The sequence below is a fragment of the Tenebrio molitor genome, chromosome 5, assembly GCF_963966145.1.
Source record: "Tenebrio molitor chromosome 5, icTenMoli1.1, whole genome shotgun sequence".
In the NCBI taxonomy this organism is placed as follows: Eukaryota; Metazoa; Arthropoda; class Insecta; order Coleoptera; family Tenebrionidae; genus Tenebrio; species Tenebrio molitor.
Window position 1 is genome coordinate 21,066,617 of NC_091050.1, and position 12,230 is coordinate 21,078,846.

Here is a 12,230-nt window from a genome sequence, read left to right on the forward strand (position 1 = left end):
CCTGCGAGCTAACACCATTTCCACGTTCTCCCATTCCGATAATGGACAACCTCCAAACGGGCCATAAAGTCTGCTAATTGCCTAAAAGTAAGAACCATGAATTCTGGCGATCGCTCGCGAGATAATTGCGAAAAATGGCTGCGAGGCTGGAAATTCACCTTAAAATTAGTCGAAGCTTGATCGCCCCGATAGTCTTATATAGCAGGACTGATATAGTGGGGTGGGTCGAGAGAAGATGTCGAATTCTTGCGATGAAAATAATCAAAGATATAAGTAGAGTCACCTATCGTGCACGTTTTCAGTTGGTGGCAACCAGCACCAAACAGCGACTTAGTCCGGTGAAAGTGTTTTCAGTCAGTCGAGTACCGGAGGATTGGCCACAAAAGAAGTCGTCTACACATGCGCACATACTAAAAAGGCCGCCGTATAAATATATAACTTGCCAGTCTCCACTTCTTGGCTAGTGCTCGAAGGTTCAGCATGGCTACCAAGACATTTTGGCTGTGTTGTTTGTTACTCCTTGGGACAGGTGAGTCGTTTACTTCATCCCCTCCACCACTCCGAAAAAAATCATTCGAAACTCCCCCCACACTTATCTCCGCAACTCACCACCTCCGCCATTTGTAATCAGATAATTCAGATTTTTTCCGATTCTCCGCCATTTGTAATTAATTAGATAATTCAGATTTTTTCCGATTCTCCGGATTCCTGCATAAGTGCATGCATATTATTCGTTCGTGTACGCAAGGGTCGGCGAAATCTGAAAGGTCACATAGTCGTGGCATTTGTGAGTGAAGCGGCTAATCAGGAAGTCTCGCTGCATCAAAAAACACAGTTACATCGCGGTTCTGTATTTCACTTTCCTTTTCTGACCCGTCGTTCACATTACCGAGCCTTTTTTGTACCAGCTCATTAGCAGTTATTACCACACTCTGTGACAGCGCTAATGTGACCAACTAGTACCGTAATAAAACGAATTCAGATTTGAGGCACGGAGCTGCACCGGTTTTTGTGTTGTGGTCGCTTTTTAACGTTGATTTCGACGGAGAAACTTTTCCGCTGGCTGAAGAAAGTTTTCTTTCCTAATTGGGTATTTAGGTTTCACGTCTAACCTATTCCCAGACGCCTGGCGTGACTTTAACCTTGACAATTAGATCTCGGATAGAGAGCGATTCGGTTTGTCGTTTTTTGCTAACTTTATGGTAATCTCGCCGATCGATGCTTGACATTTGAAACCGACCGAGCAGACAACAATGAAGAAACGTGAAAGACATTACGATTCATCCGAGAAATACCAAACATTTCGCAATACACCTGGCTTTTGACCTTCTTTGTTAAACCGCAGCGAGACATTTACCACGAGATAAAACGGGCTTGGTACGGTGACTCAGGGTGAGGTACTCGTGTCCCGGTACTGCTCGGTTGCAAAACATTTTCCCGATGCACTTTTTCCAATTGTTTCGATGTTGTCAACGAATGATCTCTTATATAAACAATTTGATTTTTTATCGACCGTAGAAACCCGTTCTACATCTCATTAAAACGGCTACTTTCAAGTGACCTGGATTTCTTTTTCCCCCCTCGCGAATATTTTCATCGAAGCCTAATCGGAATCAATTGACCAATCAATTCGATTTTGCAGCTTTTGCCCAGGACGATGAAGGCGGAGAAGAGGCCACAGCGGACGAGCTCTGCGAGAACAGGCCCGCTGATGAGTACTTCAGGCTGTCCACGGAAGGCGACTGCAGAGAAGTAGTCAGGTACGACTGAGGCTCACGGCAGCACCGGGCGTTTTCCTTTTGCACAAAATCAATCAAAATCATACGTTCGGAAATTTGCAAATGAAAAAAGAGAGTGATGCAGAATCAAAATTTAGTCAAAATTTTACAAGTTTTCTGTTGAGGGATCGATTTTGGGCGCAAACGATCTAAGTAAAGACCTCTTTTTCATAACTGAACGATTATTGATCAACTATTTAATGGATTCTCTCTGTCGTAAAATACCGGTTTGTAAAGTTAATGCACCGTGCAGCAAGCTGAAGGCTGCAAAAAGTTACTTTTAATAGTAAGTCTCATTTTCTCCCTCAGTTTACCACACAACCACACAAAATTTCTTACATAATGGAAAACAAAGCGACTAAAATAACAAAATAAATAAAAAAAAATTAAATTAGGTCAGCATTCATAACACTACTTAAAAAAAGTAGAAATCATTATATAAAATGCAATTCATAAAGAAATCTGAATACATGCTTTATTTTCCTAGACCCAGTAAGCCAAAACATTGGTTTACTTCATCTTGTTTTTCTCCAAATTAAAAATACAAATATATAGGTGTCCTCAAAATGCATGTCAAGAAAAAATAATTGGTAGTTGGTGACGATGAATAGAAGTTAAATATAATTTGTTTTTCTAGTACTTAGTTGTTTTTGTTTTTGACATATAAAGCATTGAAAATTTGCTCGAAATTTCCACTACACTACTGAGTTCAAGAAATTGAGAAACAATAAAAAAGCTAGTGGAAATTTCGAGCTTTTTATCTCAAAAACAATAGTAGTTTATTTGACGAGTTTGTGTGTAAATTGGGTCTTTTTTGGCACGCGTGGGCCATTTTAAAACGCGAGTGAAACGAGCGTTTTAAAGACCCACGAGTGCCAAAAAAGTCCCAATTTACACACGAACGAGTTGAATACAACGTTTTTTTGTTCGACGAGCCCCTTAAAGGCTCCAAATCGCTTAAAACCTTTAAAATTAACTTGACGTTTCGTTTTGACAAGTTGTGACATTTATCAAAATCCGTTACACATAGGAGAAAATTCTCAAATTCTGACAGTGTCGAACAAAAAAGAATTTTATTAGATTTTTTTTTATATTTAACTTCTATTCATCGTCACCAACTAAAGTCCTTTCAAAAATCAAAAAACCACCAACCTCGCATTTTCCTCGATAATTACTATCGGCAACGCTCTCTAGTGTAAAATTTGGTGAGACTTGTAATTTTGAGGTTAAATGTTTATTAAGTGTCTTGTTTTTCTGGGCATGTTTAAGTAAAAATAATAAGAATCAATAAATAAATGAAACGTGCTGCTAATAAAACAATATGAACGAAATTCAAAGCAACTGAATTTTATTTTGAATCAAATAAATGTCATAATTTATAGTTACCAACATAGTATGAAAAAATATCTACCTAGGGTTTTTTAAATTTTACCAAGCTAAAGCAACAGGTGGTGGTTTTTTGATTCTTGAATGGACTTTACCAATTTTACGAAATAAATACTCCTTCCCGGTTTTACTGAATACAACTGTGTTAATACTGAACGAAACACTTTGAGTCTTCACAACATAGAAAAATTTGAGAATAAAGCACTTCTGGCGAATTTTACATACTTAACAAAAAAAAAATTCATAAAAACTTTCTGAATGTTTTTTGTGCTGATGTTTCGGTCAGATAGTAAATATTTCGCTGACTAATAACTCTAAAGGTGCAAATCCACGATGAGATATTTTCATGCAATTTTGGTCTCATGATACAAAAATTTAACGAACAACTAAATTTCATTGTGGAAACACTCGTGAGAGACATGAAACACTGAAACATAGCATAGAGATATTGTCTCCTGCAAGTTGTTCGTGAAATGTTTGTATCATGAGACCAAAATTGCATGAAAATATCTCATCGTGGATTTGCACCTTTAGACTTTACCAGCAATAACTAAAAAGGAAATAAAAATAAACAAAGCAGGATTTGTTAAACTAGTGAAAGAATTTTTTGTAATACATATTTAAAAATGTTCAATCAAAAGAATTTCATACATTTTGCATTTCATTGACGTCAGATTTAATAGATAAAAGTAGTTAAACTGTTCAATAAATTTTTCGATGTTTGAATCAGCAAGAATGATTTTGAATAAATATAAAATGTTTGATCATAATTCTTTTAAATCTCAGGCACCTAGATGTAAAGCAAATATCTCAAACAATAATTTTTCATTTCCGTATTGTAAAATTAAAATAACAAAAAATTAACAAAAGTAAACAAGTCATGAACAATTTTGTAATTTTTTAACAGTGCTCTGTGGTTGATTATTGCAACAATTAATTTATTTCCTTTAATGTTTCGCTGAGTTAAAAAAAAAATAAAAAAATCTAAAAACTGACCGAAAGTGTAGAATATTTGTGGTTCTGTCTAATTAAAAAAAAAATTAACTGGTAATGACCAACTTTATAATGTTTTCATGGTATCGCTGACATTTCTTTTAACCTTCAATAAAATAAATAAAATATGTCTTCAAATCAAGTATGTACAAACATTTTCTACATTCCAAATATTTTAAAGCAACAGCTCATTCTACTTGAAATAAAATTACTAAGAAAACTTTTGGTTAAACTGCAAGTAGGAAGTATTACAAAGAAAATTCATTATCCAAAATCGCCATTTTTATCAATAAAAATCAATACAAGTTAACACTTTATCCAAAGCTGTGCATGTTTGTTCGGAAAATGTTTCTCACACTCCGCTCTCGAAAATTACGTCAAAGTCATCCTAAAATACTGTATGCACTTTCATTTTTGCAGTTTATGTATATTTATACTTCTGCTTAGTTGAATTTTCATTTTTAGCAGTTAACGACTGACAGTGTGACAGTTTCTTTGTGTACAAATTTTTTAATTGTAATTTTACTTTTAACCACACTACGTATTTTTTAAATCGAATGCAAGAAAATGTGAAAAAGTTTTTCGATGGTTACTTTGGTGAAAGTTTTCTACTGACGAGAGCTGATATGTCAGAGCTCCCGGTGAACCCCCAAAACGTGCAAAAGGAGAGCGCCTGTCCCTCGAACCGAGCCGATCTAACACCCGTTGCTTTGTGGCGTAGGTGCGACAAAAATAGTGACAACAACGGCGCCACCAGACTGGCATCTGTTCGGTGTCCAGTTGGTTTGGCCTTTGACATTGAACGTCAAACTTGCGACTGGAAAACGAAAGTCAACAACTGTGATGTTATAGAGAGTAAGTCGATGAGGAAGAAACAGTGACGTATACACGGCCAGTTTGTCTTCGCGTTGTCTCCCCTTCAGAACCGTGTTGGCACGTATCGTCATTGTTTCTTGGTCGAAACCTGATATTTAAGCCCCATTTTGACGTACAGGTGTACAAAGTCCGGTCTAAAGCAAATCACTTGTCCCAGCGGATTGGCATTTGACATCGATAAACAAACATGTGACTGGAAAGGAAAAGTCAATAACTGTGATAAACTTGAGAGTAAGTCGCACTTTCGAGTGCGGTAAGGGAAAACGGTGTTTGTAGAAATTATGCGACCGCTGTTTCGGCTTCAACGGGGCCAACAATTTCAGACACTTTGTAAAAAATGTGTACGCTCCGGAAAAGAAACGTGTAGAAAGTAGATGGTGTTTTCTAACTTTAAGCTCGACTAACGGAGTTCGTTGCATGCGCTTTTTGCCATTCACTAACTGCTTAGTGTCGTAACGCAATTTACCGACACTTTATTGACACTAACTTTTGTTGCATTGTGGATAACAACTGCACTACACACTCCACACTACACTTCTTCCACTTCAAATCTCTTAAAAATTAGTACCTACCTTAGTACATTTCAATGTAACTTAAGTCATTGATATACAACCACATATTTTCTCTCTGATCTATGTTAGTACCTCTTGACTCTTTATTTGTCGACTTGTTTCTTTCAAAAATAGTCAGTTCTGAATTTTCCACTTAAAACCTACTTATTTTCTGCAGAACATAGTAGGCTGCGATATCCTACATATGCAACCAACAATACCGCAGCCACAAGTTCTGTGACAATAAGTATCAACTATGTATTTTATTACTTTTAACTTTTTCTATTTCTGTTTTTCTGTTTGTGTTGTAATTAATCTTTTTCTAGTTTCTTCGTCTACTTTCTATAAATTGGAAAAACGTTCAGGAATTTTGCGAACTGCGATGTATATAAATAGCCTAATTTTTTTAAACCAGTCACAGTACACACCCAATTATTACACTTTGTACATAGCGCACCTTAAGGTTTTCTTGGTCAGAGTTATTTGTTCTCATGGTCATATTCACAAAAGAGTTTTTTCTACAACTTTCAAAATTCTACATCTTTTGTGAATACGATTCCTACATGCTGTTGTTTCACTCTTTTTAAAATATTTTACAATCACCAAATTGAATATTCAGATAAACCAAAAAAGCATCAAACCATCCGTAAGAATTTGCCATCTTGTCAGTTTTTGTTAAAACCAAAAATAATAATAATAATAACCCACTACTTAGTTATGAATAAAAATGTACAGCATTCAGCAGTGAAATTAATTTACTTTTTCATAAAGCATAAAAAAGTACTTTTCTCAATTTGTTGCTCCACACCTTTTGTCTTTTGTACTACATTGGAAAAGCTATAAAATCAAAATGAAACAGGAAAATTTCGTAACTGATAAAACTAAAATATTTGCATATTTTAAGTGCAGGTAATGGTCAAGGATCTCTAGCTCTCTCTAGCTTAAAAAATTAATTTATTCAGCTGTTTCATTCTAACTTATCTGATACCGAAATAGAAATTTAAAATTTTTAGACTGATTTTTTTTGCCACCTGTTATGTGAGCACGCAGGTGGACATTTCCGCATGATCGAAAGTTATTTATTTAACTTCCGTCTGGAGGAAATGACATTCGCGGTAGCAGCAATGACATTTACTTATTTCTTCAAAGAGCAACCTTCACTTTTACGTAAACAAAATTAATACGTCCGGTGATGAAAAAAATGTGAAAATTTTGTTTCGTCAGTCGAAAACTAAAATTGACAAACTGTCGGCTGGTTCTTGCACGATGAATTTCTCTATTGTACCAAGCAAGAGAAAAGAGTTGAAACAACAGACACGTTATTTGTGCAACCGTCTGGACTGTACTAAACCACCTCTGATGACTTCAGAACCTCGCAAGATCTTACCCAACTTCAAAACCGACGAGCCGATTTGCCCTGACGGTAAACTGTCCTGTGGCAACGGTGAATGTATCGACAAAGAACTATTCTGCAACGGTAAACCTGATTGCAAGGACGAATCTGACGAAAACTCTTGCAGTACGTAGCTGGTTAATTAGTTATTTGAATTTGAATTGACGTGCGTCCTTCGCAGCTGTGGAGACCGATCCGAATCGCGCCCCCGACTGCGACCAAACCCAATGCGTGCTCCCTGACTGCTTCTGCTCCGCCGACGGCACCCGCATCCCCGGGCAATTGGAGCCCGCCAACGTCCCCCAGATGATCACGTTGACGTTCAACGGGGCCGTCAACGTGGACAACATCGACCTGTACGAGGAGATCTTCAGCGGGGCCCGCGCCAACCCCAACGGCTGCCAGATCCGAGGCACCTTCTTCGTATCGCACAAGTACACCAACTACTCCGCCGTGCAGGACCTGCACAGGCGCGGCCACGAGATCGCCGTCTTCTCCTTGACGCACAAGGAGGACCCCAACTACTGGACGCAGGGCTCGTACGACGACTGGCTGGCCGAGATGGCCGGAGCTAGGCTCATCGTCGAGCGCTTCGCCAACATCACCGACGGCTCCATCATCGGCGTCCGCGCACCATACCTCCGCGTCGGCGGGAACAAGCAGTTCGAGATGATGGCCGACCAGTTCTTCGTCTACGACGCCTCCATCACCGCGTCCCTGGGCCGCGTGCCCATCTGGCCCTACACCCTCTACTTCAGGATGCCCCACAAGTGCAACGGCAACGCACACAACTGCCCCAGTCGTAGCCACCCGGTCTGGGAGATAGTGATGAACGAGTTGGACAGACGTGACGACCCCACCTTCGACGAGTCTCTGCCCGGTTGTCACATGGTGGACTCTTGTTCGAACATCCAGACCGGAGATCAGTTCGCCCGACTTCTCAGACACAACTTCAACCGCCATTTGAACAGCAACCGCGCCCCTCTCGGCCTCCACTTCCACGCGTCTTGGCTCAAGAGCAAGAAAGAATTCAAAGAGGAACTGATCAAATTCATCGAAGAAATGTTGGGGCGTAACGACGTCTACTTCGTCACTAATCTCCAGGTGATCCAGTGGATGCAGAATCCGACGGAATTGAACGGCCTGCGTGACTTCCAAGAGTGGAAGGAGAAGTGTGACATCAAGGGACAGCCTTACTGCTCCTTGCCCAATTCGTGTCCGCTCAACACTAGGGAGCTTCCAGGGGAAACCCTGCGTCTGTTCACGTGTATGGAATGCCCCAACAATTACCCCTGGATCTTGGATCCCACAGGAGATGGTTTCTCTGTTAGGAAATAATTTATTTTATTTTTAATCTACTCTAAGAATGATCTTTTTTTTTTATTTAAAAGACTTTGTATATAGCTGTATTCAATTTCCTATTACAACATCTAATAAGTTTTAAATTTACAGAAATAGTTAATAACTTGCCAGAAGTTGCTGTTTCTATATTATACAGTAAGACGTCAGTTGTGTTATGTAAGAAAATTTTTGTTAAAAAATAAACACCAAAAATAGTTAATTTCACGAATCATTATACCTGTAAATGAGGAAATTCATCCCTGAACAAGCGTAGAGCAATCTGCTCACCTAAAAAATAAAAGCAAGTTCATTAAAATGTTACAAGAGACATTTATTCAAGTGAAATTATAATTTTGTTATTTACACAAAAAAACATTATTCGTCTGTAATTATTAATTAGACAATTCCACTCAGAAAATTTCAACCAATCAGCTTGTAGTATTTTGAATCATTGGACCAATTAGGAACGAATTACACCGAAAATCGTACGACACTCATTAATGACCAATAGAAAAATTAGTTCACGAGCCATAACCATGGCAACAACAAAATTTCTTGGAAATTTTTTGTAGGTAGACCAACCTAACTGTGATTAATAAGTGGAAATTTTTTCAGCCAATCAAAATCATTTATTTTGTTGTTGTCTTGGTTATGGCTCATGAACTAATTTTTCTATTGGTCTTTAATGAGTGTCGTACGATTTAAAAATTTATAATTTAAGAAGCATAATGTCCGTGTCGTTGCGATTTTCTTACCGAATATGCCCTCGTGCATTGATTAATATCCGAATTAATACGTTTTAGAAATGCATTCGAAAAAATTTCCGGAAATAATCAATGCACTAGGGATATTATAAGTGATAATTTAGCATGGTCCTAAAATTATCGAAAAATTATCGCTGTAATCATCTCCACCTTCCTAAAATTATCGCTGTAATTTTCTCCTGCTTCCTCGAATTTTAATAAACTCATTTTTGATCCACAGTAAATTTTTTGTGGTTTTCAACTACGTTAATTAACGCTTTGAGAGTCATAAGAATACGTATAAATTAAAAAAATTGTGTAAAATTTGAAAATGAAAATTTCCTTCGTGGAATTGTCATGCCGAATACAACTCGATGGTACGAAATTGCGGGAAATTTTTCTCCTCATTTTACTCGTATTTGTTTCTTAGACAATTTCCACTCGTTCGCTACGCTCACTTGTGGAAATTGTCGTCGAAACAAATATGTACTCGTATAATGAGATCGAAAATTTCCGGCAATTTCGTACCTTATCGTTGTATTACTAATGATAACAACTTTTATTATTTAATAATTTTATTCCTCTGCAATTACCAATTATGTTGCTTTTTTTAAAGTGACTATTTTCGACCGGAGGTCGAGAGATTTTCTCAGCTGACAGTTTTTCCAAACAAATGTTTGCAATGTGCTTGAGTTGTTGAAACAGAAAATTGTTTGTAGCAAAAATTGTAAAAAAGTGCACTTCGACTAGATAATTGGACTAATAAAAGAAAATATGTATTAGGTTTATGTGACAATATGTATTTGATACAAATGGTGTTGCAATAGTAAAAGATTAACAGATGCATTTATCTCTGTAAAAAAGGAAAACACGCTTTTATCGACGTCACACTGACAACAATTTTCTTGTCTATTTATTATAGAGGAATAAAATTATCGATAAATTTTCCCGCGGAAAATCAAACTATAGAACATTATTAACATGAACTTCGGCCTACTCATAATCAGTGTTAAAAAATAAATTGCATAAGTAGTTACTTCATTGTGGTATCTCTCCTTGACATTAAAATATACCGGAAAAATGTGGTCAAAATTAACAAATCCTATACATTTCAAAACAACAAAAGTATACAGTGTGATTCATCTTTTAACGCCGGTGGCAAAATGACCCTTAAGAATTGAGAAAAATGTATAAAATTTACAGTTGATTTGTCGAAAAATTTACTTTCGACCGATATAATTTATTTCAAAAAAATAGTTATTTAGATGTAAGTGTTAAAAGTGAGATTTTATTTTGTAAGTGGGGTAGATTGGGAAACGAGCGCAGCGAGTTGACCAACCCCACGAACAAAATAAAATCACTTTTAACACGTCCATCATACATCTATTTTTTATACAACTGGTTTGCATTGCATTAAAAAACGCAGTCGTATTTTTGATGCTTATTTTAATTTTTGCGGCAAAAATCAGGTAGCTAGTCTTGTATTGACATTTGTTTATTAGAAACGTCAAAAAAGTTTTCATTCGTTTTGTAAAACACTTTCAATTCCACATTATTGCATTCGCCAACATGGAATGCAAAGAAAACGACCTTAACGATGCCGATACCGACGACAGATTTCCCGCAGATATTGAAGAAGCGGCAAATACAGCAAATACTTTAACATTTATAAATAAATAAAAAATAACTAGTGTTAAAAGTTTTTTTTTTACTAGTGTTAAAAATACTTTTAACACGGTAACTTATAAAGAGCAATTTTTAATCAAATTAGCTTCCACTAAAAACGTCACTTTTAATGTCAGTTGTATAAAAAAAAATTTATTGAGCAAATATTTATAAAAAACTGTTTTTCAAAAAAAAATTATGTTCAAATGTTTGCATCAGAATGTGGCTAATGGCGTATAAAATCAATATCTGCAATCCGTTTCGAAAAATGTTTGATAGTTTTTGAATTAAATCGATTTTAATGGAAAAGTTTCTTTTATTGATGGTTGTTGGCTTTTAGTGTTGTAAATTTTCTCTAACAATGACTACCTTGTAAAACTGACCTGCTCAGGCGAATTTCTTCGATTTTACAAAAGACCCCCTGCTGTGGCAATAAAAATCCTCTAATAAATCTTATTGTTAAGATATTTGGACATTAATCATGAAGCAAATAGAAATTTGAATATCAAAATGCGTTTATTTCAATAATACCATACGCTAAAGTTAATTTAACACGGTAAAATTGTGTGAAAATACCTGAGTGTGCATATGCTACAAGGTTGAATAAATTAAACAATTAATAATTGAGAAAATCGCAAAATTTGACCTAATTAACTTATAAATTTCATTTTTTGATACCATGTGGCTTATGGATAATAAATTAGGTCTGCAAAATATGAAAGTGAAATAATAATTTTTAAGGTCAATTTTGCCACCGGCGCTAAAAGATGAATCACCCTGTATAAGTATTTTGAAAGAAATAATTGTTAAATTATTATCAGAAAACATTTTTCTCTATAACGTTTTATATAAGTTCATTTCTCCTGGTAGACTTGGTAAAATTTAAGAAGCTTTAATTGTAATAAGAAGTAATTCGTTACTTTTCATTTAAAAAACATTACAATGTACAGTTAATTTCAAAATTATAGAGTACACCTCAAAAATCAAGAAGTCGATTTAATACAGTTTTTTCCACATGTAAACATGTCTATTCGAAATTTGAACGTCATTTTTTTAATAAAGGTTAGGTAAGTTTGATAACAAAATGTCGCTGATATTTTAGAACACCATAATATTGTCTGTTTTATCTTCTGCACGGTGCTCTTCGCGATGTTATAATGCTGCCCTACCCTCCGGACCACCCTTTTTCTAATTTGGAAAGAATGAGTATTGAGTACTTTCGCGTTTTCGGTTAGATTAGCCATGTTGTTTGTCAAAAGCGACTTTGACAAAAAATGTAAGTGCATTTCACACTGTAGAAAATTAGGTGTACCCTATAATTTTGAAATTAACTGTATATTACACTACAAAATCGGTAAGTGCCCTCTAACAATTCGAGATAATGTAAAAGAAACGAGACCCCAAAGGGCGAGTTTTTTCAATTTTCCCGATTCATTATAAACAATTAACGAACAAGTATCGTATGTATAATATACAGTAGCGGCCAAAAGTAAAGAAACATTTG

The 12,230-nt window shown here is 36.1% G+C and overlaps 1 protein-coding gene across 2 annotated transcripts; it reads left to right on the forward strand.

Annotated features, from left to right (window-relative positions):
- Nucleotides 1-317: 317 nt before the first annotated feature.
- verm (LDLa and CE4_CDA_like_1 domain-containing protein vermiform) lies at nucleotides 318-8,538 on the forward strand. 2 transcript variants are annotated; one of them, XM_069046590.1, is made up of 5 exons: nucleotides 318-529; nucleotides 1,643-1,760; nucleotides 5,152-5,264; nucleotides 6,954-7,103; nucleotides 7,159-8,538. In XM_069046590.1, the coding sequence occupies exons 1-5, from the start codon at nucleotides 481-483 to the stop codon at nucleotides 8,313-8,315; spliced, it is 1,587 nt and encodes a 528-aa protein (XP_068902691.1). In that variant the 5' UTR covers nucleotides 318-480; the 3' UTR covers nucleotides 8,316-8,538. The 2 variants fall into 2 exon arrangements, with proteins under 2 accessions (XP_068902691.1, XP_068902690.1); XM_069046589.1 differs by lacking the exon at nucleotides 5,152-5,264 and adding an exon at nucleotides 4,879-5,012 and having other exon boundaries at nucleotides 319-529.
- Nucleotides 8,539-12,230: the final 3,692 nt, after the last annotated feature.